The sequence below is a fragment of the Buteo buteo genome, chromosome 12, assembly GCF_964188355.1.
Source record: "Buteo buteo chromosome 12, bButBut1.hap1.1, whole genome shotgun sequence".
Lineage (NCBI taxonomy): Eukaryota > Metazoa > Chordata > Aves > Accipitriformes > Accipitridae > Buteo > Buteo buteo.
Window position 1 is genome coordinate 39,588,518 of NC_134182.1, and position 24,754 is coordinate 39,613,271.

The 24,754-nt window shown below is 66.7% G+C and overlaps 3 protein-coding genes across 14 annotated transcripts; all 3 read left to right on the forward strand.

Annotated features, from left to right (window-relative positions):
- Positions 1-284: 284 nt before the first annotated feature.
- Positions 285-10,131, forward strand: DMTN (dematin actin binding protein). Of its 5 annotated transcripts, none has more exons than XM_075043506.1 (17): positions 287-540; positions 4,811-4,874; positions 5,177-5,233; positions 5,776-5,850; positions 6,033-6,188; positions 6,325-6,369; positions 6,485-6,593; positions 6,736-6,792; positions 6,864-7,016; positions 7,131-7,240; positions 7,328-7,433; positions 7,559-7,623; positions 7,731-7,779; positions 8,120-8,175; positions 8,368-8,427; positions 8,521-8,601; positions 8,687-10,131. In XM_075043506.1, the coding sequence occupies exons 3-17, from the start codon at positions 5,216-5,218 to the stop codon at positions 8,798-8,800; spliced, it is 1,254 nt and encodes a 417-aa protein (XP_074899607.1). In that variant the 5' UTR covers positions 287-540; positions 4,811-4,874; positions 5,177-5,215; the 3' UTR covers positions 8,801-10,131. The 5 variants fall into 5 exon arrangements, with proteins under 5 accessions (XP_074899609.1, XP_074899607.1, XP_074899611.1 ...); XM_075043509.1 differs by lacking the exon at positions 287-540 and adding an exon at positions 3,843-3,963 and having other exon boundaries at positions 6,013-6,188; XM_075043507.1 differs by lacking the exon at positions 287-540 and adding an exon at positions 3,846-3,963.
- Positions 10,132-10,248: 117 nt separating this feature from the next.
- Positions 10,249-17,843, forward strand: LOC142038257 (actin filament-associated protein 1-like 2). 8 transcript variants are annotated; one of them, XM_075043515.1, is made up of 17 exons: positions 10,249-10,398; positions 13,273-13,401; positions 13,516-13,590; positions 13,691-13,785; positions 14,042-14,132; positions 14,205-14,422; positions 14,500-14,679; positions 14,898-14,981; positions 15,181-15,280; positions 15,356-15,573; positions 15,663-15,793; positions 15,887-16,007; positions 16,116-16,209; positions 16,366-16,515; positions 16,629-16,789; positions 16,885-16,995; positions 17,101-17,830. In XM_075043515.1, the coding sequence occupies exons 1-17, from the start codon at positions 10,383-10,385 to the stop codon at positions 17,125-17,127; spliced, it is 2,001 nt and encodes a 666-aa protein (XP_074899616.1). In that variant the 5' UTR covers positions 10,249-10,382; the 3' UTR covers positions 17,128-17,830. The 8 variants fall into 8 exon arrangements, with proteins under 8 accessions (XP_074899616.1, XP_074899618.1, XP_074899614.1 ...); XM_075043517.1 differs by having other exon boundaries at positions 13,709-13,785; positions 17,101-17,827; XM_075043513.1 differs by lacking the exon at positions 10,249-10,398 and having other exon boundaries at positions 12,420-13,401; positions 16,122-16,209; positions 17,101-17,843.
- A 296-nt stretch (positions 17,844-18,139) lies between these two features.
- On the forward strand, positions 18,140-24,650 carry FHIP2B (FHF complex subunit HOOK interacting protein 2B). Its single transcript, XM_075043520.1, has 17 exons — positions 18,140-18,323; positions 18,418-18,496; positions 19,446-19,615; positions 20,477-20,581; positions 20,773-20,895; positions 21,076-21,252; positions 21,341-21,537; positions 21,617-21,725; positions 21,807-21,883; positions 22,041-22,230; positions 22,319-22,488; positions 22,578-22,700; positions 22,778-22,868; positions 22,964-23,107; positions 23,493-23,633; positions 23,729-23,829; positions 23,917-24,650. The coding sequence occupies exons 1-17, from the start codon at positions 18,279-18,281 to the stop codon at positions 24,020-24,022; spliced, it is 2,148 nt and encodes a 715-aa protein (XP_074899621.1). The 5' UTR covers positions 18,140-18,278; the 3' UTR covers positions 24,023-24,650.
- The last annotated feature ends 104 nt before the right edge of the window (positions 24,651-24,754 follow it).

Genomic DNA, 24,754 nt, shown 5'->3' on the forward strand with positions numbered 1-24,754 from the left:
GACCCCCGGCACCGGCCGGGTTGTTTCTGGCAGCCGGACAGCGCCGGGTTTATTTATGTTTTCCTCCCTCTTTGTGCCGGGAAAGCGGTAGGAGCGGGAGCGAGCAGCGGCGGGAGCGAATACTGCTTCGTCATGATGCCGGCTAATTCTTCTCTTGTTCGGAAAGGGACTGAGCCAGCAGTAGAGGTGGGGAGAGGCGAGCGGCACCCACTCACCCACCCACTCACCCACCCACTCACCCACGCACGCCCGCCCTAGCCGGCACCCCACCGCCGGTTATCGGGCCGGCGGGCGGCACAGCCGCGGTGCTGGGGTTGGGAGATAGGCTCGCCCACCCGCACGCTCGCACACCCGTGCCCGGCCGTCACGCTCTCGGATGCGCGCCGCAGCGCGCCGGCGGTGGCTTGGCCGCAGCCGGGGCAGCCGGCCCGGCAGCCCACGGGGTAATTTGGTGGCCAGGCAAAAGAAGGAGGTCGAGGGAGTGTTGTCCCCCCCCCGCAGCTCCCCACGGCTGGAGGTATGCGGTGTCCTCGTCCCTAGGTGAGTGGCCGTACCCCGCGTGGTTCGGTGGGGAGAGGGAAGGGAGGTGGCCGTGGCTGGGGGGGACACAGCTTGAGGTGGGGGGGGGGGGTGTCTGGTGGGGGGGGGCCGGTTCATCAGGGTCGATATCGGCCGCCTTTCGCTTTCCCGTTGCTTTTCGGTGCCGCCGCTCCCCCTCCCCTGGGTCTGCGTTAGTCCCCGCTCCCGGGAGGCTGGGAGGAGATGGGGGGGGGGGGGAGCAGGGGACAGCCCCACATCTTGTCGCCCATCTTTTCCGGGGGCTGCAGCCGTGCCCCCTCCCTAAGCCCAGCACCGCAAAGCCAGCTGCCCTTGCCGGGGGGCCGCGGGGACGGGAAGGGCGGTGACCCGAGGCGGGGACACGGGCTCCATTGCTGATGGGGGTCCCCCCTCCCCTGGACTCCCACCCGTGTCCCCTCCGCAGCAGCACAGTGCTCCCAGCACCCCACTTCACCCCCCCGGGAGACCCCCCCCCCCCCCCAGCAGGGCTCGGCCGCTGCCGGCAGAGCAGGGACATCCGCTGTCCTTCTTCCCTGGGGACATTGCCACCGTGCGTCCCAAGGGAGGAGGCTGGAGCAGCTCAGCCATTCCCAGCCCCACTTGTGGAGTGAGTTTGTGGGGTCTCAGCCCTGTTGCTGGAAGCGGGGGGGGCACCCTTATCCCACTCCCCCCCCCCCCCGGGGCGCAGGCTGTGACGGGGTTTGACGCTCCCTGCGTGCGGCGTGGCGGGGCCGTGGCGGTCGGGGTCTTGCCACGGGCACGGGATTTTGGAGCCCCCCCCCCCCCCGCTCCTCCTGGCCCCTTCCAGCTCCGCTGGCAAGGCACCGAGGGGCCAAACTCCCATCACCTCGCTGCCACGGAGCATCGGCGGGCTACCTGAGGTGGGGAGGGGGAAACTAGGGTGCAAAGCCTAGCCCCCCAGCTCTTGGCCACGGATGGAGCCGTCTCCCGGGGAGGGGTCAGCTCCTGGCTGTGGGCGTGCGGGGCCGGTGGTCAGGCAGGGCTAAACCCAACTTCTCCCGGGAAGACCTGGGCCACCAGCTGCCACCTCAGCCCCGAGGAGCCCCCCGGCCGCGTCCCACCACCCGGCGTCCTGCCAGGTGGGTGCCTCGCCGCGGTGGCCCCGTGTACGGCATCGGGGTACCCGGGGAACCGACCCCCCAAGGTGCTCGACGCGGGGCATCCCGCGGGGTGGTGTCCGGGGTCGGCGGAGCTTGGGGAGGGGGGGGTGTCCTTGGGGACCGGGGCCACCACCAGCCCCACGCCGGGAGCCCCGGAGGGACGCGGCCTCCACGCACACCCCTGGTGGGTCCCTCCCGGCGCCTCCGCGTGCGGGATGAGCAGGCTAATCCCATTTTAATCCCAGATTACGTGCCACGTGAACCGCTAACCAAAGCGGGCTGCGGCGTGGCCATCGGGGCAGGGGGGCCTGGGATGGATCCCCCCCCCCATCCAGGAGTTTAAGGGTGAGCGCCAGGCATCCCCACTCGAAACTTGTTGGGGGGTTCAGAGCCTCCTGGCAGGGCTGGGGGGCCAGGAGAGCAGCTGGGTTGGCCCAGATCCCTCGGATGGGAGGGAGCGAACAGCCGGAGGAGGTGGAAATGCCCCCTTCAGCCGCTCCTGGATGGAGAAGGCGGATTGCTGCTGTTCCCCGCCTCGCCCCAGCCAGGGAAACTGAGGCACAGAGCAGCTCTGTGTCCATAGGAGGGGGGGCGGGCAGGGTGCACCCTCCAGTTCAGGGGATGGAAAAATCCCAGGGGCCAGGCGCTGGCAGCTGGTGGCTTTTAAGGCCACCGAGGCGTCCCTCGGCAGGGCCGCGCCGGGAAGGGTGCAATGGCACGGAAGCAATGGGCTGTCAATAGCCGAAGGGTCGCTCCCCTCTGCCGGGCGATGCTCCGGCGGGGAGGGAAAGGACGAGAAACAGGACAAAGGAGGAACCGGACACCGGTGAGACGTGGGTCGGGGACCCACGTGCTCCCCGCCGGCTCGGCTCTGCCGCGATCGAGTTGCCGGTGGGGCCCCCCGTGTGCGGCGATGCCTCGGTTTCCCCCGGCGAGGCAGGGAGGATGCGATGCTCGGCGCCTCTCCTGTGCTGTGTTTGTTTGGGGGTTGCGGTGGGAAGAGGAGGAGGAGGAGGAGGCCGGGGCTGGGCTGGGAAGCACCGGACACCGTTCCCAGGACTGTCGGGAACCGTCTGTTCAGGGAACTTGTGACCCCGCCGTGTGTCCCCCCCCTCTGCTGCTGGCGGGGAGCCGGGGCAGCTGTGGGGGCAGCAGGATGCCCGTGCCCAGCACGAAGGCAAGGGCAAGGCAGGCAGTGAGGAGGAAGAGGAGGGAGAGGGGAGGAAGGCTGGGGGTCCCTGCCTACTCCCCCCCCTCCCCGGGCGAGGGGGTTCGTTGCAGCCTGGCCCTTGGCCCGAGTGCCGGGCGCTGATGGCTTTGGCGGCTGCGAAAAGTCAAATCCGGATTTCCTCGGGGTGGGGAGGAGGGAACTGGCCTCTTCCCGCTGCAGCGGCAGCCCTCCCCACGGCCCCCCCCCACCCCCGGGATGTGCTGTGCAGCTGGGGGGTGGCACCCCTGCAGCCTGGCGAGCCCCCTCCGGCACGTGGTCCGTCTGTCTGTCCATCCTTCCCTCCGTCGCTCTTCCTCTTCCCGTGCATCCCTGCCCAGCACCTTTCTCTCCCCGCTCCGGCGAAGCACCGTGGCTACCCGCAGCATCGCTCCGGGAGGGGGGCCACGGTGTTACCCCCCCACACTTCACCCTGCTCCCCCTTGCCCTCCTGGCCCGGAAAATCCCAAACACGTGCTGCATCGGCCTTATCTTGGCCGAGCAAGGGAGCGTGCAGGGAACCTGCCAGCGAGGGCTGCCGGGGAGGTTGCCATGGGGAAAGAGCCTGCCATTGGGGCGGTGGCTCCCCTGCTCGCAAAAGATAAGATGTCCCCATGTCCCCTGGATGGGGGGGGGACACAGCACCGGAGCCGGCTGTCCAGCCCCGGCACCCCTCGCCAGCCCTTCGTCTCCGTCGCGGCATCTCTCCGCACCCCTGGCTCAGGCTTGTTTTCCTTCCCCGCCGGCATCCGCATCCACCCGTCCCCGCACCCACCCTCCCGCCGGCCTCTGCCGCTTCCACTGCCTCCTGCCATTTGCTATCTCATCCATCTGCTCGCTGCCACCGCCACCACGTCCCACCGCGTCCCCGCCGCCTGCCCCCCCACCAAAGCCCGCCCGTGCCCCCCAGCGCCGTGGGGTGCCAGCTGGAGGCGGGGGGCTGCCCCGGCTCTGCCGCTGGAAAAGCGTGAGCTCACGGGTGCGCGGGTGATGCCGCCTTGTACCGCGCTCGATGCCAATCCGGGGGTGCCCATTCCACCGGCACCGGCTCCTGCGGATCCTTGGGAGGGCTGGAAGGTGCTGAGCATGGGTGTGAGAGGGTCAGGACCCCCCGCCAAGTGCCAAAGCCGGGGGTTATTTGTGGCAGGGTGGTCTCAAAGGAGGGGTGATGCCTGCATGGAGAGGCTCAAGCCCGGAGCCGCCGGCAGAGCCTCCTCGTCCTGGCTCAACCCTCGGCAGAGCGAGCCCAGGGCGGTACCTCGTGCCGGGCTGGTTGCCGGCAGCTGGAGGATGCTCTGGGCTTTGTCAGATCTGGTCCTTCTCCATCTCTACATCCCGCAGGGATGGACTCTGCGCCCGTGCTGGGAGCCGTGGGGCCGGGGGACAGCGGGGTTTGGGGGTCCCCAGAGGCGATGGCATCTCCCCAGCCCCACGCACAGGCTGCCGGGGGGGGGGCTTCAAGGCTGGAGGGCTCTGCCCCTGCTGTTGCTGTTGTTGCCTGGATCGCACGAGGTTTTTCCCAGCGCCCTCCCCTCTGAAAGGAGAAGTTTTGAGGAGAATGGGGAATTTTCCCCTTTGTCTGTGGCATTGTGGGTTTAAAGCACAGGGAGGGCTCAGGCCCCGGGGGCTGTGGGGCAGGGGCTGAGCACAGCACGTCCGTCCCGCCGCTGCTGGAGCCTTCTCGAGGCTGCTCGCTGCCGCTTGACAAAGGGCTTCATTACCTCTGCTCCGCTTGCCAACGCTCGTCAGCAGCCACCGCCGGGCAGCGGGGCCGGCAGCCGGCACGGGCAGGAGCGGCACGCAGCAGGGCAGGGTGTTGCGGGCACCCGGAGCGGGGATTTGCAGGGAAGCTGGGAGGACAAGGTTGAACTTCACACCGTTGTCGTCCCGCAAGCCGCTCTCACCTTTCTCGTCTCCTTTGCAGAGGCAGCACCCGAGCCCCAGCCCGGCGTTAGCACCCAGAGGGATGTGGAGCCACAGAGGCGGCGGTGAGTGGGGGTCCGGCATGCCCTGCCCCGGGGCATAGACCCAGAGCCATTTGGCCACCCCGGGGACGGTGGCATCCCCCTCGCAAGCCTGTCCTGCTGCCAGCGCGTGAATATTTGACAGTGGGACCGTGCTGGCCTTGTGCTGCATTAGGGTCCGGTGCGTGGGGGGCTGCCGGGCTCAGCCCCGTGGCGGGAGGGTGGTGGGAAGCTGGGCTCTGCCCCCCGCCTCACCCTAGGACCAACCTCAGGGTGCTCCGTGCCCACCCTGGCAGTGCCCCGAAGCCCCTGCTCTCCCCATGCAGGACCCTGTGACTGACACAGCCCCTCCAGCCCGCAGCTGAATGGAAAGACTGCAGAAGGTAAGCGGGGTGGGGGGGGGCCCATGGGCAGGGTGCTGGGGGTTGGCAGGGTGCTGGGGGTATAGGGCAGGGTGCTGGGGGCATGCGGGCAGTGGGGAGCCCTGTACCTAGGGAAGGTACCCAGGGGCTGGTGGCCAAGGACATCGGCAGAGTCACCCTGGGATGCTGCTAGCAGGGCCCTGCCTTCCTCCTCCTCCTCTTCTTCCTCCTCCTCCTCCTCCTCCTCCTCCTCCTCCTCCTCCTCCCCCCAGCCCAGCCTGGCAGCACCATCTAGTGGCAACGTGTCCTGGCCAAGCCACTGTCACCTCCCGGCTCGTCCCCTGCCCCGAACCACAACGCTGAAGCAAAGGAGACCCCAGAGCCCACCCAGAAATACCCCATCCCCAAGGACGTTTTGCCCCGGTGCGCTGAGGTCCATGGGGCACAGGGGTGTCCCCCGGCCCCCCTGCCATGCCCCGGGGTCCTCACTGTGACCCTGAGCCCCTTCCTGGGCTGGCAGTGTTGAGGGTGAGCTTTGCTAAAATCTCCCCTTTTCCTTCCAGCAACCTCTGACCTCCCCTGGGAGCGTCTGTTCCTCCCGTGGGTCCAGCGTCCCCGGATCGCCCTCCAGCATCGTGGTAAGAGGTCGCTCATGTCTCCCCACCACATCCCTCCATCCGTGGGGTCGGGATGTTCCTCCCCAAACCCTCTCCGTCACCCTGGTGGGGCCACGGAAGATGCCAGCCCCAGGGAAGCCCTCGCCGTTCCTCATTGTTTCCTTTCTGCACCCAAAAACGAAGGTGCTTTTCCTTCCTTCCAGGCCAAAATGGACAATGAGGTTCTAGGCTACAAGGACCTGGCCGCCATCCCCAAGGACAAAGCGATCCTGGACATCGAGCGCCCCGACTTGATGATCTACGAACCCCATTTCACCTACTCGCTCATGGAGCACGTGGAGCTACCCCGGAGCCGAGAGGTGAGGGTGCCCCGGGGCCACCTGCATCCCCTGGTTGTTTTGGGGGGACCAGTGGGGGAAAGCCCCCCCCTAGAGAGAGGGGTCCCAGAGGGCAGATGTGGGGCTGCCAGAATAAACTGCTTCTTGCCTTCTGCAGCGCTCCCTGTCTCCCAAATCCATCTCTCCTCCTCCATCTCCGGAGGTGAGTACTGACGCCGCTTGCCCCAGCTCTGGGATGCACGCAGGGGCTCTGAGGAGGAGGGGGGCGATGCCGAATTGCCGGGGTCTCGCTGCTCACAGGCTCCGCTTGCCCGCAGGTCATCCGGGAATGGCTGGAGAGCCGGACCCCCGGCAGTGCCCCGCAGCCCACCTCTCGCCAGGGCAGCAGCTCGGCCCGCAGCAGTGTACAGCACTTCCACCGACCCGGTACGGTCCCCCAGTATCGTGACACCCCCTCCCCAGTGTCGCCTGACCCTGAGCCCCAGCGCAGACTAGGGGGTCTGGGCAAGCACCCTTCCAGAGCCGTGAGCTCCCTATTCCCGTCCCCCAACCCCCTTTTTCCTTGCAGAGACTGACACGACGGAGCTCAACATATACAAGAAGCCTCCGATCTATAGGCAGAAAGGTGAGCGGGGGGGTCTGTCCCATGGGATGGGGCACCCCAGGGCGCTGCCTCACCCCCCCTGTGCCCCGCAGAGCACCATCCCGGCGCCCACCACGGGAAGCATCTCATAGAGGATTTGATCATCGAATCCTCCAAGTTCCCGGCAGCGCAGCCCCCAGACCCCAACCAGCCTGCCAAGATTGAGACTGACTACTGGCCGTGCCCCCCGTCCCTGGCCGTCGTGGGTAGGTGGGGAATGGGGGCAGGCGAGGGAGTGGGCTGCACCAGGGGGTTTATCTGCCCTCCAAGACCCCACAGGGGTGCTGGGAATGGATATAACGACCCCCCTTCTCCCCCAGAGACAGAGTGGAGGAAGCGGATGGCCTCCAAGAGAGGGGAGGAGGAGGAGGAGGACCTGACGGAGGAGATGAAGAACCTGCGGGAGCTCCAGAGGCAGGAGCTGAGCAAGGTGAGGGGCAGAGCAGGCGGGTGGGCACCCTGGGAGGGGCTGGGGACATGCTGACACTGACCCCCACCCGTGTCCCTTCGCCCCCAGGTCACCTCCAACCTCGGGAAGCTGATCCTGAAGGAGGAGATGGAGAAATCTCTCCCTATCCGGAGAAAAACCCGCTCACTGCCAGACCGGACACCTTTCCACACGTGTACGTGGGATGCTCTTCCCGCATCCCATCCCTTCCCTTCCGCACTCGGTGGCTCCGGCTGCCTGCACCCCTGCCAGCTCCCACAGCCCTGCCTGCACCTCTGACGGTCTCTCGCTCTCTTGCAGCTCTGCACATGGGGAGCTACAAGAGCTCCTCGCTGCCCGCCTCTGGCAGGAGCACCCTCACCCGGGTGAGTGGGCAGGCAGCTGCCCCCACGCTGCCAGGGCCACACGGCCTCGGGGGGGGGGGGGGTCTGGGGGTGGCACCGCTCTCATGCTGTCCCCCGTCCCCTTGCAGCTGCAGTCGGCAGAGTTCAGCTCGGTGGGCAGCGAGAAGGGAAGTCCAGGTGAGCGTCAGCCCGTGGCTTGGGGATGACCCTGGGGATGAGGGATGGGGGGGTGTCCTTGGGGATTCGGGGATGTCCCCAGGCATGGAGGGTCTCCCCAAGGATGTGGGATCTCCCCAGGGATGCGGGGATCTCCCCAGGGATGCGGGGATCTCCCCAGGGATGTGGGATCTCCCCAGGGATGCGGGATGTTCCCAGGGATGGGGGATGCCAGGGCAAGCCTGGGCTCAGCAGAGGGTGGAAAACCACCTCTCGGGGCTTGTCATTGCCTGGGGGAGGATGGGGGGGGCATACAGCAGAGGGTCCCTGGGGCTGAGCCCTGCTCCTCTCTGTTTTCCAGGTCTGCAGGTAAGCAGTCATCTGGCTGCCAGTGTGGAGACCCAGCGAGAGGGTGATGTATGTTGGGGGGGACGGACGGACACCAGGGCCACCTCTGCGATGGGTCCCATTAGGGAGAGGGGAGTGTGGGGAGGGTGGGTGCGCCTGTCCCTGGGCTGGAGCCCATCACCTTGGCTTCATTTCGGGTGGGAGAGGGCAGCCCTTTGGAGAGATGGGGGTCACGGCTGATGTCAGGTTTTGCCCCCCCAGAACGGCCAGCGTGGGCGCATGGACAGAGGCAATTCGCTGCCCAGCATGCTGGAGCAAAAGGTGAGGGGGCTGGGGGCTGCGGGGGCTTAGGCAGGGTTGGTGGGGGGCTGCAGAGAGGGTCTTACAGCCTCCCCCCCCCTCCAACCCTTGCAGATCTACCCCTACGAAATGCTGATGGTGACAAACCGAGGCCGTGTGAAGCTGCCGCCCGGCGTGGACAGGACCAGGCTGGAGGTAAGGAGCCGAACTGGGGTCGGGGGTGGCACAGAGAGGGGGGACCCGTCACCCCATCACCCTCCTCTCCCCCCCCTCCCCGCAGCGGCACCTCTCCCCTGAGGATTTCCTACGGGTCTTCGAGATGCCCCCCGAGGAGTTCAGCAAGCTGGCCCTCTGGAAGCGCAACGAGCTGAAGAAGAAAGCCTTCCTCTTCTGAGCTCGCCTCGGCCCCGAGCTCAGTCCGTGTCGCGCCGTGTAACCGCTTTAGGGCTCTCAGCCGGTTTTTACTAGGATCCCCCCTTCCCCTCTCCCCCGGACCCCCCGGCTCTGTCCCCCTCCTCACTCCTCCTGCGGGAAAAGGGCTTGGGGGGGGGCTCAAAACTGCCTCCGCCGCTCGGCTCGCAGCGGGGTGATGGGGCTGGGGGCAGACCCCGGTCCGGAGCAGGCACGGTTCAGCCAGGAGGGGAGGGGGGGCATCTCTGTGCTTCGTGCCCCCCTCTTCCCCCTGGGCACACTGGCAGGAGCAGTGCCTGGCTTCTGCTTTTGGCCGGCTGGCAGCGTGCCGACTCCGGCACACGGACAGCGGGGTGGCTTCCCTCCTCCCGGGGGTCAGCCGCCTCCAGCCCCCGCACCCGGGGTGCCCCTCTGCCCCCCCACACGTTCACCCCGAGGTTTGGGAAGAGCCTGGGAGCCGACTCACTGCCAGGCCGATGTGCTCCCTGCAAAGCCAGGCCAGTCTCCCACCTTGCCCCCCACCTCCAGCCCCCCTTTTAACATCCCCCCCCCCCGGTCCCTCCTGTGCCAGCTGCTGCAGCGAGGACCACAAGGACACGTACACTGCCAAAACCTGCCCGGCACTGGGCTGGCAGAGGGTAGGGCTGGGATGCCGGTGAGGTGGAACACCCTGGGATGGGGCAGGGGGTGGCAGAGCCGGGGTCTCTGAGGCAGCTCCTGCTGCATTTCTAACTGCAGATATGCCCGCAGCGGGCTGATGCACCGGGGGGATGCAGCAGGGCGATGGGGCGATGAACCGGGGCGATGCAGCCGGGCAAAAAAGAAGCAGGGCACGGCTCGATGGGCACCGCGGCCACCGGCATGTGGGCAGCGCTGCCTGGCCCCCCCACGGCCGTGCAGGCAGGGCTCGGCACCGGGCAGCACCTTCCCTTCTCGCACCTTCCCTTCTCGCACCTCTCCCATCCTCTCTTTGGGCACTTGTTTTGGGCAGGACCCCTCTGCCCCTGCACCCCTGGCCTCCCCCCCCCCCCCACGCTCCCCAGTTTCTGTTTCCAGCCACTTTCCAGCCGCTAGACCTTGTTGGGATGTAAAGAATGTAATTTATCGGGAAATCACTGGCCCATACTTGCCTTTCACTGCTACTCTACAAACGACATATCTATAAATATATATATAAATATGGGTTTGTTTTCTGACTGGACTACAGTGATTCACTTTCTCTGTTTTGTTAGAGTTTATTTTATTTGCTGGTGTCGGAGAATCCGCGTGAGAGTGGTTTTTTGCTTACAATTAAAGGTGAAATGGCTTTATCCAGCCCGGCTCCGCTCCTTTGCTTCCCCCCCCCCCCGCCCGCCCCCAGCCCCTGGTCCCTGCAGATGGCGGTGGTGCTCCGAGGAGGATGCGGAGCCCTTCCCCGCCTCTCCCCCCGCCCCGGTCGGGTTGTGTTGTGCTGGGGGCCCGCAGGGCGTGTGAGAGCCGAGCCGGGCCGGGCCAACATTGCCCCGGTCCCGGTCCAGGTCCCGGTCCCGGTCCCGGTCCAGCCGCGATGTGAGCGCACCCGCACCATGGCTCGGCAGAGAGGTACGGGGGGGGGGGGGTGCAAAGGGGTGCAAGGCTGCAGGGTGGGGGGGTGTGCAAGCCTGCAAAAGGGTGGAAGAGAGGGTAGAGAGTGTGCTTGAGGCAGCGGGGGGGGACACGAGCGTGTAAAAGGGGGGTGGAAGGGGAAAAGGGGTGCGTGGGAAGGAGGAGAGCGTGCAAAAGAGCGTGGAAAAGGGGGAGAGCGGGGGTCTGGGGCGGTGGGAAGGTGCGTGGGGCTGTGGGATGGGTGCTGGGGAGGGAAGGGGGTGCAAGGGAGAAGGTGTGGGTGTCAGGGCTGGGGGGGTCAGGGCAGGGATGGGGTGCTCGCGTGCCCCCCCCCCCCGAACACGGTGGGGTGCCAGTGCGCGGTGCCGTGGCGGGGTGTGGGACGCCAGGGCTTCTGGCAGCACCCTCCCTGGGGTAATTTGGGGGTGCAGCGGCTCGGGGGGGGGAAATGCCTCCACCCTCGAGCCGTGGCCCAGAGCCTCCCCGCAGTGACGGGTCACGCTGCGGCCAGGAGCAGCCTCCAGCCTCCTGCTCTGAGTCATCCCATGCTGGGCGAGAGCCACCCCGAGCTCCGGAGCGGGGTCCTGGGGTGACCCCGAGCCCCTGCTCCCCCCTTGCACCCCACGGGGGTCCAGGGCTGAGCCCGGGCACCTCTTCCCCATCGTTACACGGAGAAAAATGCACACGGCCGCGGGGCAGAGGTGCCAGCCCCGAATCCCCCGGGTGCTGGCATCACCGGGGATCCTGCGCTCCCGTGGCATCCCTTGGGCAGCTCTCTCCTTCCTCCTCCTCCTCCTCTGAGGATGAGGATGCCATCGGGCTGGGCCACATCCCACGGGAGCAGGGCACTTTGCTAGGAGACGGTTGTGTGTTTGGGGGGAGTTTTCCTCCCGCCCTGGAGACCGAGGCAGCTGTTTTTCATCTCGGCTCCTTTCCCTTGGCCCAGGCAGCAGGCAGCTGGCGTGGCCTCGTGGGTGAAGGCAACCCCTGCCTGCTCCGATCCGGGCTGCGGGCACGGCCGGGCACCGCCGGACACGGTTCTTCTGCCCCACCGAGGGCATCGAGGGCCGGCCGGGGTGGGGGAACACAGGGGCAGGGTGCAGGGAGGGCTGAGGGGGGGTGAGTGGACGGAGATGTCATTGCCGAGGAATTTGGCCTGGGTGGAGGAGAGGAGAAAGGGAGGGAGAGGAAGAGCCAGGCACACCGGGCACGAGGGACAGTCCTCATCCCCCCCCACACACACACTCCCAGTCTGCCCACAGGACCATTCGGCCAGCCCCTGCCCCAGCCCCCCCCCACTGGTCCCCCCAGGGAGTTGGTCCCCCCTTTCCCTTCCCCAGTTTCCAGGGAAATCCAGATGTTTGGGCCCAGCTCCGGCATTGCTCAGCCTCGCTGCCCTGCCAGATGTTTCCTCTTCCCCCCTCCCCGGGCAGGGGTGTGCGCTCCCCGGCTGGGGACACTGGGGAGGGGGACAGTGCTCCCCCCCCCCCCGTGCCAACACCTCTGCAGAGCCTTCTCCCGTGTCGCCTGTAACACACGTGGGACCGCGGGCTCCTTCCCCCTGGCCTGCCCTTGCCTCCCCCGGAGGCTGCCGCTGTCTTTGGGGATGCGTTGCATCCCTGCCAGCCCGGAGCGATGCGGGATGCAGGGATATGGCAGGGCATGAGGATGCTGGGGTCAGCCGGGGCTTTGCGGGGAGTCGCCAGGGCAGCATTCCCAGCTGGCTGTGGCTTCGCTGGGGTTGTCCCTCTTCCAGTTGGGAAATGGCAGGGGGATGGCGAGGAGGGAGGCTGGGAGCAGAGCGGGGCGGCGTGGGGGGAGCCGGCACGGCCAGGCTCCGTGCCAGGAGGCAGTGGGTTTCGACAGCGGGTCTGCAACATTTTATCCCAGCTGGGAGCAGGGAGCAGAGCCCGGAGCGACCGGAGCGGAGTGATGCAAACCACTTCCAGATGCATAGCAGCAAGGAGCCAGGGGAAGGCAGGCAGGGACCCGGGGGGGGGTGGTGGGGGGGCTGGGGGGCATCTGACCGCTCCTGCGGTGGCAGCCGGAGGTGCCCAGGGTGAGGGGGTTCTGCGGGAAGGGGGTGAGGGGCCAGGCTGGGGCTGTGCATGGTCCTGCTCTGCCACGTGCTTCTCCATCGCAGGAAACACTTGCATGGACCCAGAGCTGAGGGGACCACCATCATTCGGGACCCCGTCCCCGTGCCCATAGCCCTCCGGGTCTCCTCCACTTCGAGGGGGCTGCGGGACGGAGGCAGTGCTGTCCGCAGAGTGCGGGACTCCCGTCTTCCCCGGCTGGGACGAGGAGGCACAAAGCAGTTCCTTGTCCTGCTCCATCCCTCCTTCTTGGCACAGCAGGGTCGGGGTCCCCGGCTGGTGCTGAGCCCTGACCCTGCTCCCTGCCCTCGGAGCGGGCAGCGGGTGAATGCTCAGCATTTTCGGCATGCCTGGAGAAGCCTTCATCAGCAGCTCCCATGTGCCGTGCCTCCTCCTCCTCCTCCTCCTCCGCAGCACAGAGGAGCAGCACGTTGGGCTGCCCGGCGTGGCCCACGGCCACGGCTCCCCTCGCCCAACCGGGAACAAACCCGCTCTGTGAGCGCACACAGAGGAGCCTTCAGCGGCGTGGGTCCTCATCCCCCCTCCTCATCCTCCCCCGGAACCCCAGGCCCATCAATAGCGGGATTGTACGGAGCCAGGGCAGGTGCCGGGAGCGGGGGCACGGCCGGCGGCACGGGGCACGTAAACCCCCCCGTCTGTTTGCTCGGCATCGGAGAGCCCCTGCCAGCCCTGCCCAGTGCGGTGGGCAGGGGACAGGCACCCTGCCTGCACCCTCCTCTGGCGGGGTATGATGGCACATCCCTGTCCCCCGCAGACCTGGACAAACTGCTGTCGGACCTGCGGTCCTTCCTGCTCATCCTGGACCGGGAAAGCCTCAGCACCGCGGCTCGGGCCAAGAAGAAGTCGGTGGCCGATCTCCTCTCCCGGCTGCAGAGCCCCCCGTGTGAGCGCGGGTCTGCGGGTAGCGGGGGGGGACGGGGCAGCCCCCCGCTTAGTGCCCGGTGGGCGGCAGGGAAGGGGCTGGGAGCGGGGCTGTGACCGGACGCTCCCCCCGCAGCAGAGGATGCAGAGTACATGATCATGCGCTGCCTCTCGCCTTCCCCGGGGACCCCGCAGGGCCGGGCCAGCCCGGGTGAGTTGCACGTTCTGACCCGTACCCCATCTCTGCCAGCGGCTCATCGTGTGCGGCCGGGGATGCCCGGCTCCTCGCCGACCTGGCACGTGGCTGCCAGTCCCGCTTTTCTCCCCAGGAACCAGGATGGTGGATGGAACAGGAGGGAGAGCTTGTGAGTGCCGCCCGATCAGCACCCTGAGCCTGCATGGAGGGGTAAGGGGGGGTGGCGGAGAGGTTGGGGGGCTGCGGGTGCACGAGGGGGGGCTTGTGCTGGGACAAGGGATGGGAGAGGGGCACCCGGTGACCATCCCCGCACGGCAACCTTGCTCGCACGGGCATCCGACCAGGCTGGGAAGGTTCCCGTGCTGGCTGCCAGCTTTGGGCAGAGCCCCCCGGCAGTCCCTTGGGGACCCCGTGAGGTTCATGCGGGGGGGGGGCAGCACCTTCAGAGCATCCCTTCTCTCCCCAGAGCAAGGTGCCGGGCATCTCACCATTCCCACCAGCCGACGACTCCTACGAAGATGCCGAACCCCTTGGCCCCGGCAGATGCACCGGCTCCGGTGAGCACCCCATCGCACCCCCTCCCCAGCACCCACGTACGCCCAGCACCCTGACACCCTCCCGGCTCTCAGGTGGTGCCGACACCGACAGCAGCCACTACGAGTCGTACGGGGAGGATGAGGATGGCGTGACGGACCGTGCCCACTACCTGCGGCGGCCGCCGGCCGCCAGCCCCGATGCCGAACCCCTCGGCCGCCCCGAAGCACAGCTCTGCGGCTTTCTCTGGAGGAAGCGCTGGCTGGGGCAGTGGGCAAAGCAGCTTTTCATCGTCCGGGAGCACGTGCTGCTGGTGAGAAAGCTGGAGGAAGATGGATGGAGGGTGGGAGCGGGTCCCCGAGCTCTGCCGACCCCCCCGTGCTTCCCTAGTGCTTCAGGTGTGCCGCCGACCCGCAGCCGGTGCTGGAGCTGGACCTACGGGGCTGCCGCGTCGCCTACAAAGCCAAGCGTGGTAAGAAGATGCCGCACAGCCTGAAGGTGACGGGGACGGCGGGCGAGGCGTTGGTCATCGGCTTCCAGAGCCGGCAGCAGGCTGAGGACTGGAGGAAGGTTTGGAGGTGTTGCAGCCTGGCAGAGCTCTGCGTGGGCAGGAGGGAGGGGTGGGCAGGGAGAAAACGGGGACGCAGCCCTGCTGGGGTGCTCCCGAAGTGGCTGGGGCCCGACCCTGTCTGTCCCCAGGTCCTCTCCCATCTGGGGGGGTATCTGGAATCCTGTTAGATGGGGGAGCGGGAGCCCGGGGCTGCAGCACTCCCCCTCTCCCTCGGCAGGTGATCGAAGAGGTCAGCAGCGATGCCCCGAGCGGGCTGGCAGCCATCAGCATCCCGGCATCACCTTCCTCGAGGCTCAGCAGGGTGAGCCGCTTGTCCTTCCCCCGGGAAACCCAGGCACGGGAAAGGGGCTGCCAGGGGTCTCGAGAGAACACCCCGATTCCCTGCCCTGCTGTCCCTGTTGGGCGATGCTGGGGAGGGTTGCATTGGCGTAGGGTGGGGGTCAGGGTGCAGGGGGCTTAAAACCCGCTGGGGACGGGGCTCTCTGGATCTCCATTCTCAGGCTGCCGGCTCCCAGCTCAGCAAGGAGGAGGAGAAGGAGGAGGATTGCTCCCAGCAGAGCCCTGCCCGCAGCTCCCGGCCCGGAGAGGATGCTAAAGGAGGTGCTGTGTGCGGGGACCTGGACGAGGGGGTGTCCCCGCACCCCGTGCCACCGCTGATGGGGGATGCACCCACAGGTTTCCTGGCGGTGCGGCTGCGCGGGCGGTGGCAGCGGCTGTGGTGTGCGGTGCGGCAGGGAGCCCTGCGTATGTTCCCCGAGCCCGGCGGTGCCCAGCGCCCCGTCTGCGCCCTGCGGCTGGAGGGCTGCGAGGTCTCCCCGGGGGCGGCCGCCGGGTCCCCCCAGCGCCTCCGCATCCGCATCGCCCAGCGGGGCCGGGAGCTCGCCCTGCTGCAGGTGAGCAACCGCCGTGGCACCCCAGCACCCATCGTGTCCCTCGCCCCGGGGGGAGACCCGCTGAGCCTGGACCCTCTGCCCCGTGCCAGACCTGTTCGGATGAGGAGAGGGAAGCCTGGTTGAAGACCCTGCGGGCCAGGGGAGGAGGGGACCCAGCCGGCAACAGGACCCCCACCGAGACCCCCAGGCTGGGCGATGCCAGCAGCTGCCCTGCTGCTGGGTAAGGAGATGCTGGCCGGGGCACGGCCGGCCCCAGCCCTCCTGCTCTGCTGCGGGGCCGCAGGCAGTAACGGGACCCCCGTCCTTCTTGCAGCGGGCTGCTGCTGCGCCGTGTCCCGACCCCCAACGCCTACATGGATGACCCCTTCGGGCAGCTCCCACCGACCGAGGTCCCCAACCATCTCTACTCCAATGTGGAGCGCCTGCAGCAGCTGGTAACCTCTGCTGATGCACCTTGGCACCCCCACGCAAGCCCCAGGGTGAGGGGGACGGGATCCCACCATCCGCTTGCCCACGGGTTTCTCCCGGGCTTCTTTCCGCAGCAGCAGAGCTTGGACCGAGCAGTGCCGGGGCAGCGCAAGAGACCCGTGTCTGCGCTGCCCGCCGGTGCCTGCAGCAATGCCCTGGGCAGCGCAGGTGAGCAGGGGCTGGATGCTCCATCCAGGGGAGCAGTGGGGTCCCCCCGTGCACCCCAGCCCTGGGATGGAGGTTGCGGTGCCCACGAGCACGGTGATGTGCCGCGATTCCTCTGCCCTTCCTCCTGAGCATCCTTCCTCTGCCCTTCCACCCCAGCATCGGCGGCAGCTCTCCGGGACAGGGCTGCCAGCCCGCAGCGGGCGAAGGTGAGCCCCGAGCTCCGGAGCAGGGATCTCCCCCAGTCCCAGCGCACCCTGACGCTTCCCGAGAGGAAAGGGGCTCGGGACGGGCTGGATATCCTCATCGGTAGGAGCGCAGAGGGGATCTGCCCCTTTGCCGGGGGGTGCCTGGCCTTTGCCCGAGCAGCCGGCAGGGTCGAGGGGTACCCAGGCTTGGCAGTGCCCCTGCTGTCCTTGCAGGGAAGAGAGCCTTCCCCAAACTGGAGGAGAAGGTGGGGCAGCTGGAGAGGGCCTGCCGCATGAAGGGCAGGCTGAAAGCCGGCTCCGAGATGAACCTGCTGGCCATTGGCAAGTCGCTGAAGGGTCACATCGCCGCTACCGCCAGCTCGGCTGGCTCCGAGGTTGGGGGGACACTGGGGACGGGCAGAGGCTGCGGGGAGCATGAAGGGTTCAGGAGGGCAGGCATCGCCCTCTCTCCGCTTCGTTTTTCCGGCAGGGTTCATTCCTCGCGCCGCTGTTGAAGCGCACCGCATCGGCGAAGAGTGCCCTGAAGCCATCTCCCTCCCCGGTCCTCGTCGAAAAGGGAAAAGTGCTGCAGAAGAGAAAGGTACCGGCCGGGACCTGCGTGGGGTGGGCAGAGTTAAGGTGAGCCGGGTACCACACGTGGCGGTGGGATGCAGGGGGTTGACCACCCGTCTCGGGCGCTCTCCAGGAGTGGGAGATGAAGTCTGCGATGTGACCAGTGCTGCAGCGGCCCTGAGGCAGCCCCCGACACGCAAACGTACCTGCCAGACCGGGCATCTCTCAGCAGAACGTAGGGCTGCACGTGGATCGTGCAGGACCAGCCTGGTATCTGTTTTTTAGCCATCAATATCAATGCTACAACTACGCACATCTATTTTTTATATATATATATATATATATACATATAAACTCTCCGTCTGTGGGTTTCTAGTTTCTCTGGCATGAGGGCTGGAGGGTGGTGAGCCCCTCACAGGCTCGCTGCCTTCTCGCCCATCTGGGGCACAGATTTTGTGGTTGCAACCTCGTGAGCTGCTGGCTCTGACCCTGATGCGGGTCTGGTCAAAATGGTGCACCGGCAGCACCCCGGTCGTCCATCCCCCCCCACCCAGGGACACCCACTCACAGGGCTGGGTGCGGATACACCCTGGATCAGGCAAGCTGGGGGGGGGACACGCAGCTGGGGGCTGCTTAGGGCACTTAATTGCACCTTCCCTGGAGTTGGCGGGACCCGGGCTGGGCCCTGGGCTGCTTTCCAGCAGCTGTGTTTGTCATGGCTTGTTTTTAATTGTAGAAACATGTTGGGGTTTTTTTTAAGGATTAAAAAAAAAAAAAATATTAAAAAAAATGGTAAGACTTGGCTTCTACCGGGTTGTGCTGTGGGAAGAGGTGAGCTGGGGAGGGGGCTGTTCTTGTCCTGGGGAGGGGGGGGGGGCTGTCCTCATCCCAGTGCGAGGTGTGCAGGGGGGGCTGTCCCCGTCCCGGTGCACGGGGGGGTCCCTGTCCCCCCCCAAGGGCTTCCCCCGGAGCAATTTTAGGTCTAAGGGACCTTTCCAAACCCCCCACCCCAAATCCTCCTCCAACCCCCCCCCCCCAGCCCCAACACCTCTCCAACCGCCCCCCCCCCCCTCCGCAATTCCCCCCCGACCCCATCCCCATCCCACCCCTCCGTCCCCCTCTTCCCAAACCCACCCGAAGCCCGGAGCCGGGAGCCCGGAGTTCCCGGGGGGAGGTACCGCAACCGAGCCGTCCTCCCCCGCCCGGCGCCGGGCGGAGCCACCGCAGCGGAGCCGCTCCGGGGCGCAGCGGAGCGGGACCGGCACCGGCCCCGGGAGCGGGACCGGGGGTCGGTGCCCGGTGGGCGCAACCATGCTGAGCCGGTTGGGTGCACTGCTGCAGCAAGCGGTGGAGACGGTGAGCGGGGGGGGGGGCACGGTGGGACCGGGAGCGAGGAGACGGGGGGGGGGTGGTTCTGTGCACCCCCTGACCCTGGCTTCGGTGTGTGCAGCGGGAACCCAGCGTGGACCTGCTGGAAGCCTTCACCGAGCACTGGAAGGGTATCACCGGCTACTATCTGGAGGCCACGGGTGAGTGGGGTGCGGGGAGAGGGTCCCCGTGCCCTAGGATGGGGTCCCTGTGGTGGGGGAACAGGGTCCTCGTCTCCTGGGAGAAGGCTCCCGTGCCCTAAGGTAGGGTCCTATGGCCTGGGAATAAGGTCCCTGTGTCCAGGGAGGTGGTCCCCGTGCCGTGGGACAGGACCCCGTGCCCTGGGATGGGACCCCGTGCCCTGGAATGGGACCCCATGCTCTGGGACGGGACCCCGTGCCCTGGGATGGGACCCCATGCATTAGCAGGGCACCGAGCCGACCCCAGTGCAGCTGACCTGGCATACGGGGCTTTGGCATGGGACACCCTTTCCCATACCCCAGGAGGAATTATCCAGCCGGGTGCTTGGCCCTGCCTGGCCCTGAACCCCCCGCGCACACCGGTGGGGTCAGCGCAGGGGGGTTTGAGTGGGTGCGGATGCTCATGGGAGCGTCTGCAGGCTGGGGCACGTCCCTCTCCGGGAACACGCTGCTCTCCGGGAGCACTAAAAACAGGGCCTGGAGAGCTTCAGCCCTTTCCCCGGCAGGATCTCGGTCCTTCCCGCTTGCCCCCCACCACCCCTTCCCCTCTTGGCCCATGCTGGAGGGTCTTTAGGGCTGGCAGTGCCAGGCAGCACCCCACAGCCCACCGGCACCTCCGACCACCGCTCCGGCTCCGGCGGGGACGGCCGGCAGCTTGCTAGGCCATGAGCGGAAGGAGAAGCCTCGAGTGCTGCTGGGACTCCACCATCACATTGCCATCTAGCGTCGTCCCCGCTAGCGACGGTGGAGAGGGATTCTGGGCCAGCACGGCTCGGGGTGCCGCTGGCGAGCACCCCGCCATTCCCACCCGAGCACCCCACCGTGCATCGCATCCCTTGCCGAGCCCGGCGGCACGCTGCCGGTGCCTTGGGGGGGGACGTGCCGGAGCTCCCGATTCCCGTGTCCGCAGATGAAAGCGTCCCCGCCAGACAGACGGACATCCCCTGGCGCCTCAAGCAGATGCTGGACATCCTGGTGTACGAGGAGAAGCAGCACCCGGTGGGAGAAGCCGGCCCGTGCCTCGAGTACCTGCTGCAGCACAAAGTCCTGGAGACCCTCAGCACGCTGGGCAAGGCGGAGGTGGGTGTACAGGCACCGCTTTGGGGGGGGGGGCGAGCCCCCCTGCGCTGCAGCACCCGCAGCCTTTTCCAGCTGCTTCGCGTGGCGCTGCTCAGTAATGTTAATTTTGAAGCTCTTCCAGCTGGGCAGCGGGAGTTTGTGGGGCGCGAGCTGGTCGGGGTGCTTGGCTTTTTTTTAGGGGGGGCTGGATTGCTCGGTGTAAGATCGCCATTGGGATCCTTTTTGCTGCTCCTCCGAACGGCTCTTGCACCCCATCGCACCCCTGCGTGCGCGGGAAGGGTGTTTTTCACACCGGCAGCCTGTTTGCACAACTGGCACGTGGCTGCTTGGGTTCGCAGGACAAAGTGTTTTTAGACAGCCCCCTCTCGAAGTAAATATTGCCCAAATATAACCGCTCTGCTGTTCCTTTGTTGTTAATAATAATGAAGCTCCCTATAAATAGCCTTTTATTCAAACATAAACGAACGCTAGCGCAGTGTGGGCTTCAGAAATGTGCGCTGGCCCTTCTGTGGCCGTGAGGATTTGGTTTTTTGGGGTGCTGGGCTTTCAGTCCCCATTGCTAGCATTGTAGCAGCGGGAAAAGGGGAAATAATCCCCCTGTTTTTTTCTCTGCAAGGAAGTTCAATCCCTAATTGCTAAAGGGAGAGGAGCCTGGGGCAGGTGGGAGGACTGGGGCGTCCATGGGCCCATTTCCATCATTTTGGGGGAGCAAAACCAGGGTCTCTGCTGAGAGTGTTCTTGTAAGCCACCCACACTGACTGCTGGGTGACCCGGCAGGCAATTTGGGGCAATTACAGGGTAATCAGGTACAGAAACAGGTAACTGGGCTCTCACCGATGCCGCTCCCCATCTCCCTCCCAGTATCCCCCCGGGATGAGGCAGCAGGTCCTCCTCTTCTTCAGCCGGGTGCTGAGCCAGGTGCAGCACCCGCTCCTGCACTACCTCAACGTGCACAGACCGGTGCAGGTGAGACCCGTCCGGGGGGGGCTTGTCGGGGGGCCGGCGGTGCCACCGGCGATGCCGTGTGCTGGGGCTGGCCACCATCCCTGCCAAACGCTACCGGGAACCGATGCCCGCGGTATTGGGGCGGCACTGCTGCACCGGGGCAGGGTGGGAGAGCAGCCAGCAGCCCAGCAGCCCTCTCCCTGCCCTGCCAGAAGCTGCTCCAGCTCAGCGGTGACCGCCTGGGCTCCGGCATGGAGAAGGAAGAGGTGCAGTTCGTGGCCGTCCTCTGCACGAAGATCAAGCAGGATCCCACCCTGCTGGCATACATCCTGGAGGTGAGCAGCCCCCGGCCGTCCCTGTGCTGGTGGGACATGTATGGGGTCAGCTGTGGGGTTTGGCTCATTTAACTGAGCTTTTTCACGTGCTTTGCGGCTCCATCCCCACCGCAAAGCAAATCGGGGTTAGTGGGAGAAAGATGGTGGCTACGATGCTTTGCTGCTCCTCTTCCTCTCCAGGGCAAGAGCATTCTGAATGGGAGGAGAGGCCAGGAGCTGCCAGCCAGCCCCGTGGAAGAGGGTGCCGAGCATCCCTTGGGCACCGCCGCCGCTGCCAGCCCCCGCCAAGCCGAGCCTTCCCCGCCACGGAGGGACAGCAACCTCATCACGTCTTTGATGGGGCTGTGCAAGAGCAAGGTAGGGGGAAAGGGCTGGCAAGGAGGGGACGGCGGGCACCGCCGGTTGTGTGACGCTGCCTCTCTCCTCCTCCTCCTCCTCCTCGCAGAAGAGCAGGGTCGCGCTGAAGGCTCGGGAAAACCTGCTTTTGCTCGTCGGGCTCGCCCAGGAGGCAGCTGCTGCCTGCCTGGTGCGGAGCAGCACCCTGTGCCAGCTGCTGACGGAGCATCTCTGTGACCTCTACAGCGCCGTGCCCACCTCCACCGACCCCGCCGACGTCCTCGCCCTGGAGAGGGTCAGCTGGAGGTAAGGTGGGCGCTGGGCAGGGTCATCCCCGGGCACCGCCGAGGCTTTGCCGCAGCCCCACGTCCTCTACCCCGTGCAGGTCGCAGGGTGATGCTGCTGGGGACGGGGTTTTCCCGGGGAAGGAGAACCTGGCTGCCTTCTTCAGCTGGCTGGACTACCTCGATGAGCTGGTGATGGGCGCCCACCCGGTAAGGAGCACCCGGCCGGCCTTGCAGAGCACGGGCAGCCCCCTGCCCGCACCGCGGCTCAGCATTTACCGTCACCCACAGGTCGTGGCGGATGCCATCACTGAGGCCGTGGAGGAAAAGTTTTTCCAGGGCATCCTGCAGCCGCAACTGCTGCAGATGTGAGTGTCTGAGGCAGGAGACAGCAGCTGGGGGGAGAGTTTGTCTATCAAGGACCCCCTTTGGGACCGGGACCGGGGGGTTCCCCTTGCCTGCGCCTCCTTTTTCCCTGCTGTAAGATGCTGCGGTGCCTGCAGCATCCCACCCTGTCCCTGGCAGGTCCGAGCTCGACGTCCTCAGCGCCACGGCCGTGCTGACGGGGACGGTGCGGCAGATCCGCTCGCCTCCCCTTCTCCACTGCCTCGTGCTTTTCCTGCTGGGATCAGACCGGCACCCCGAGACCCCCGGGGATACCCCCCACCCTCTGCGCTCCCAACTCATCGACCGCTGCAACCACCTTTCCGACGAGGTGAGCCCCATCCTGACACGGTGGGACCGGGACACGGGTGATGCCGAGGGGCAGCGCCGGTGGTCTCACCCCACTCGCCGTGCCGCAGATCAGCCTGGCCAGCCTGCGGCTTTTCGAGGAGCTCCTGCGGAAACCCCACGAGCACGTGGCGCACAGCTTGGCGCTGAGGAACCTACAGGCGAGGGGCTACCTGCAGCGCAGTCCCCCCGTGCCCGACGAGCGCGGACCCCCCGAGCCGGACCCCGACGAGGACGGGCTGTGAGCGAGAGGGACCGGGGCAGGGCGAGGAGGGGGGCAGCCCCTTGGTGCCCACCCAGCTAACAAACACCCCTGCGCTGGGCCCACAGGGACCTGGAGGAGGATCCGTATTTCACCGATGGCTTCCCAGATGCCGGCTTTGGATCAGCAAAAAAGCCTCTGCCGGGATCAGCCCCGTCAGGGAAGGGGCAAGTGAGCGAGGTGGTCAGCAGGTAGGGATTTGCAGGGGCTGCTCCAGCATGGGGGGGGGGTTGTATCCCCCTCTCCATCACTCTCCCCTCTCTTCCAGCTTCCTCTGCCTGGTCCCCGAGGAGGCGAAGACCTCCTCGTGCATGGAGGAAGGTGGCTACGACACCTACGTGCACGATGCCCTGGGCATGGTGAGCGGCTATGGGGTCGGGGCGGGGGGGGTCCCCATCCCCGGTGGTGGTGGCCCCCTGCTCCGGCTCTCACCCACCATCACCCCCCCTGCCAGGTCCAGGCGTGCCGTGCCAACGCGGCCCCGTGGGGGTGGCCCCAGGCCCCCCGACCCCTCGATGCCTGCTACCCCGAAACGGCTTTTTACGAGGGCCATTTCCTCAAGGTTCTGTTTGACAGGATGACCCGGATCCTGGACCAGGTACGGGGGTGGCCGGTCAGGATGCTGGGGACGATGCTCTGCCCCTCGCCTTGGCACGGCCGGGGGGGCTTTTGCCCCAAAGGCTCTCCAGGCTGGCACAGCCTTTTTCTCCTCTCGGGGGTGGGGGGGTGTGTTTGAATAGAGGATGCTTTGGCTTCCCACGGTTATTGCCAGCACCGGGGACCCACAGCGGAGAGCGGCAAACCTCTTTCCAGGGTCCGGGACCCCCATAGTGGGGGTAAAGTGGCCGAGAGCATCGGCAGCATTTGCAGCCACCGAGCTCCCGGTGGTAGGGACGGGCTCAGGTCCCTGTCGGGGGATGCCGGGGTGGGGGGGATCAGCCCTGCCGGCTCCTGCTGAGGATTCCCCCCCTTCCCTGCCCCAGCCCTACAGCCTGAACCTGCAGGTGACCTCGGTGCTGTCCCGCCTGGCCGCCTTCCCCCATCCCCACCTCCACGAGTACCTGCTGGACCCCTACCTCAACCTGGCACCCGGCTGCCGCTCGCTCTTCTCCGTCCTCGTCAGGGTAATGTCACCTGCTGGGGTTGGGGCGGACGAGAAACGGGACAGGGACACCCCCTCGAACTGGGACCTGACTCTTCCCCCCCATCTCCCACGCAGGTAATTGGGGACCTGATGCAGCGGCTCCAGCGTGTGCCCCATTTTAGGGCCAAGCTGCTCCTGGTGCGCCGGCAGCTCATGGGGCTGGTGCCCGGAGAGCAGTAAGTGCTGGGGGGGGGGGGGGCAAGGGCTGGGGGCAACACATGCCCTTTGAGGGGGAGTGTTCCCCATGGCTCATCTCCCCGCAGGATGGACCACACGATGCTCTTCAAGGGAGTGGTGGTGCTGGAGGAGTTCTGCAAGGAGCTGGCTGCCATCGCCCTGGTCAAGGGACCGCCGGAGGGGCCCCCCTGAGCTGCGGCTCCCCAGCCTCCCCGCTGAGCACCCCCTCTTTGGCTGGGCTACAGTGGCCACTGGGGATGGCCCAATCCACGTGCTGGTAGCCACCGGTGTCCCTGCTCGGACCGGCACGTCCCCAGTAGCCGGGCATGGCGGTGGCACCCCAAGAAGGACACTAGCCTCGCGGAGGAAGAGGAGGCGCAGAATCCTTCGCCACCGCCTTGGCCAACCCGGAGGTGATGCCACCTCCCCGGTGCAGGATGCGGCCCCTCTGGGTGCAATGATGTGAACCATGCTGCATTTCCTCCTGGGTGGTGGGTTCCTGCTCCCCCTGCCCCATGTCGGAGGTGCCCCGAGCCCCCACCAACCTCAAGCAGGATTTTTTTTTGGGCAATAATAGGATGCGCGGGCATGGTGCTGTCCTCTGCCTGCGTGGGGCAATGCCACCCCCTCGGCTGCAAGAACTCAATCATCTCCCCCAGCTCTGGGGCACGGAGCGGGGTGTGTCTGTGTGTGCAGGGGGTGTGTGTGTGTTTGTGGCTTCTGCCTCGTGGGGATGGTGCATCCCAAACCCCACACAGCCAGGTACCGTGTCCCCTGGGTGATGGGACTCTGCTACAATAAAGCCGTGAGCTCAGCACCACATACTGTGCCCCTGCCATCTATACTGCGCCTGTCACCCTTCCCAAGCATCCCCCAAAACTGAGCTCCCCGTTCCCACTGCTCCCCCCCCTTTCAGCCACAGCC

Excerpts from the sequence above, each read along its gene's own strand:
- DMTN (XM_075043506.1), top strand. Across the intron at positions 6,370-6,484 it reads CTCCTCCTCCATCTCCGGAG|GTCATCCGGGAATGGCTGGA; the intron begins GTGAGTACTGAC and ends GCTTGCCCGCAG. Across the intron at positions 6,594-6,735 it reads ACAGCACTTCCACCGACCCG|AGACTGACACGACGGAGCTC; the intron begins GTACGGTCCCCC and ends TTTTCCTTGCAG.
- LOC142038257 (XM_075043511.1), top strand. The coding sequence starts at position 12,510 with ATGGTCCTGCTCTGCCACGTGCTTCTCCATCGCAGGAAACACTTGCAT. Across the intron at positions 13,786-14,041 it reads CCCTGAGCCTGCATGGAGGG|AGCAAGGTGCCGGGCATCTC; the intron begins GTAAGGGGGGGT and ends TTCTCTCCCCAG. Across the intron at positions 14,423-14,499 it reads TCCGGGAGCACGTGCTGCTG|TGCTTCAGGTGTGCCGCCGA; the intron begins GTGAGAAAGCTG and ends GTGCTTCCCTAG.
- FHIP2B (XM_075043520.1), top strand. The coding sequence starts at position 18,279 with ATGCTGAGCCGGTTGGGTGCACTGCTGCAGCAAGCGGTGGAGACG. Across the intron at positions 21,726-21,806 it reads TGGTGATGGGCGCCCACCCG|GTCGTGGCGGATGCCATCAC; the intron begins GTAAGGAGCACC and ends CGTCACCCACAG. Across the intron at positions 23,634-23,728 it reads TCTTCTCCGTCCTCGTCAGG|GTAATTGGGGACCTGATGCA; the intron begins GTAATGTCACCT and ends TCTCCCACGCAG.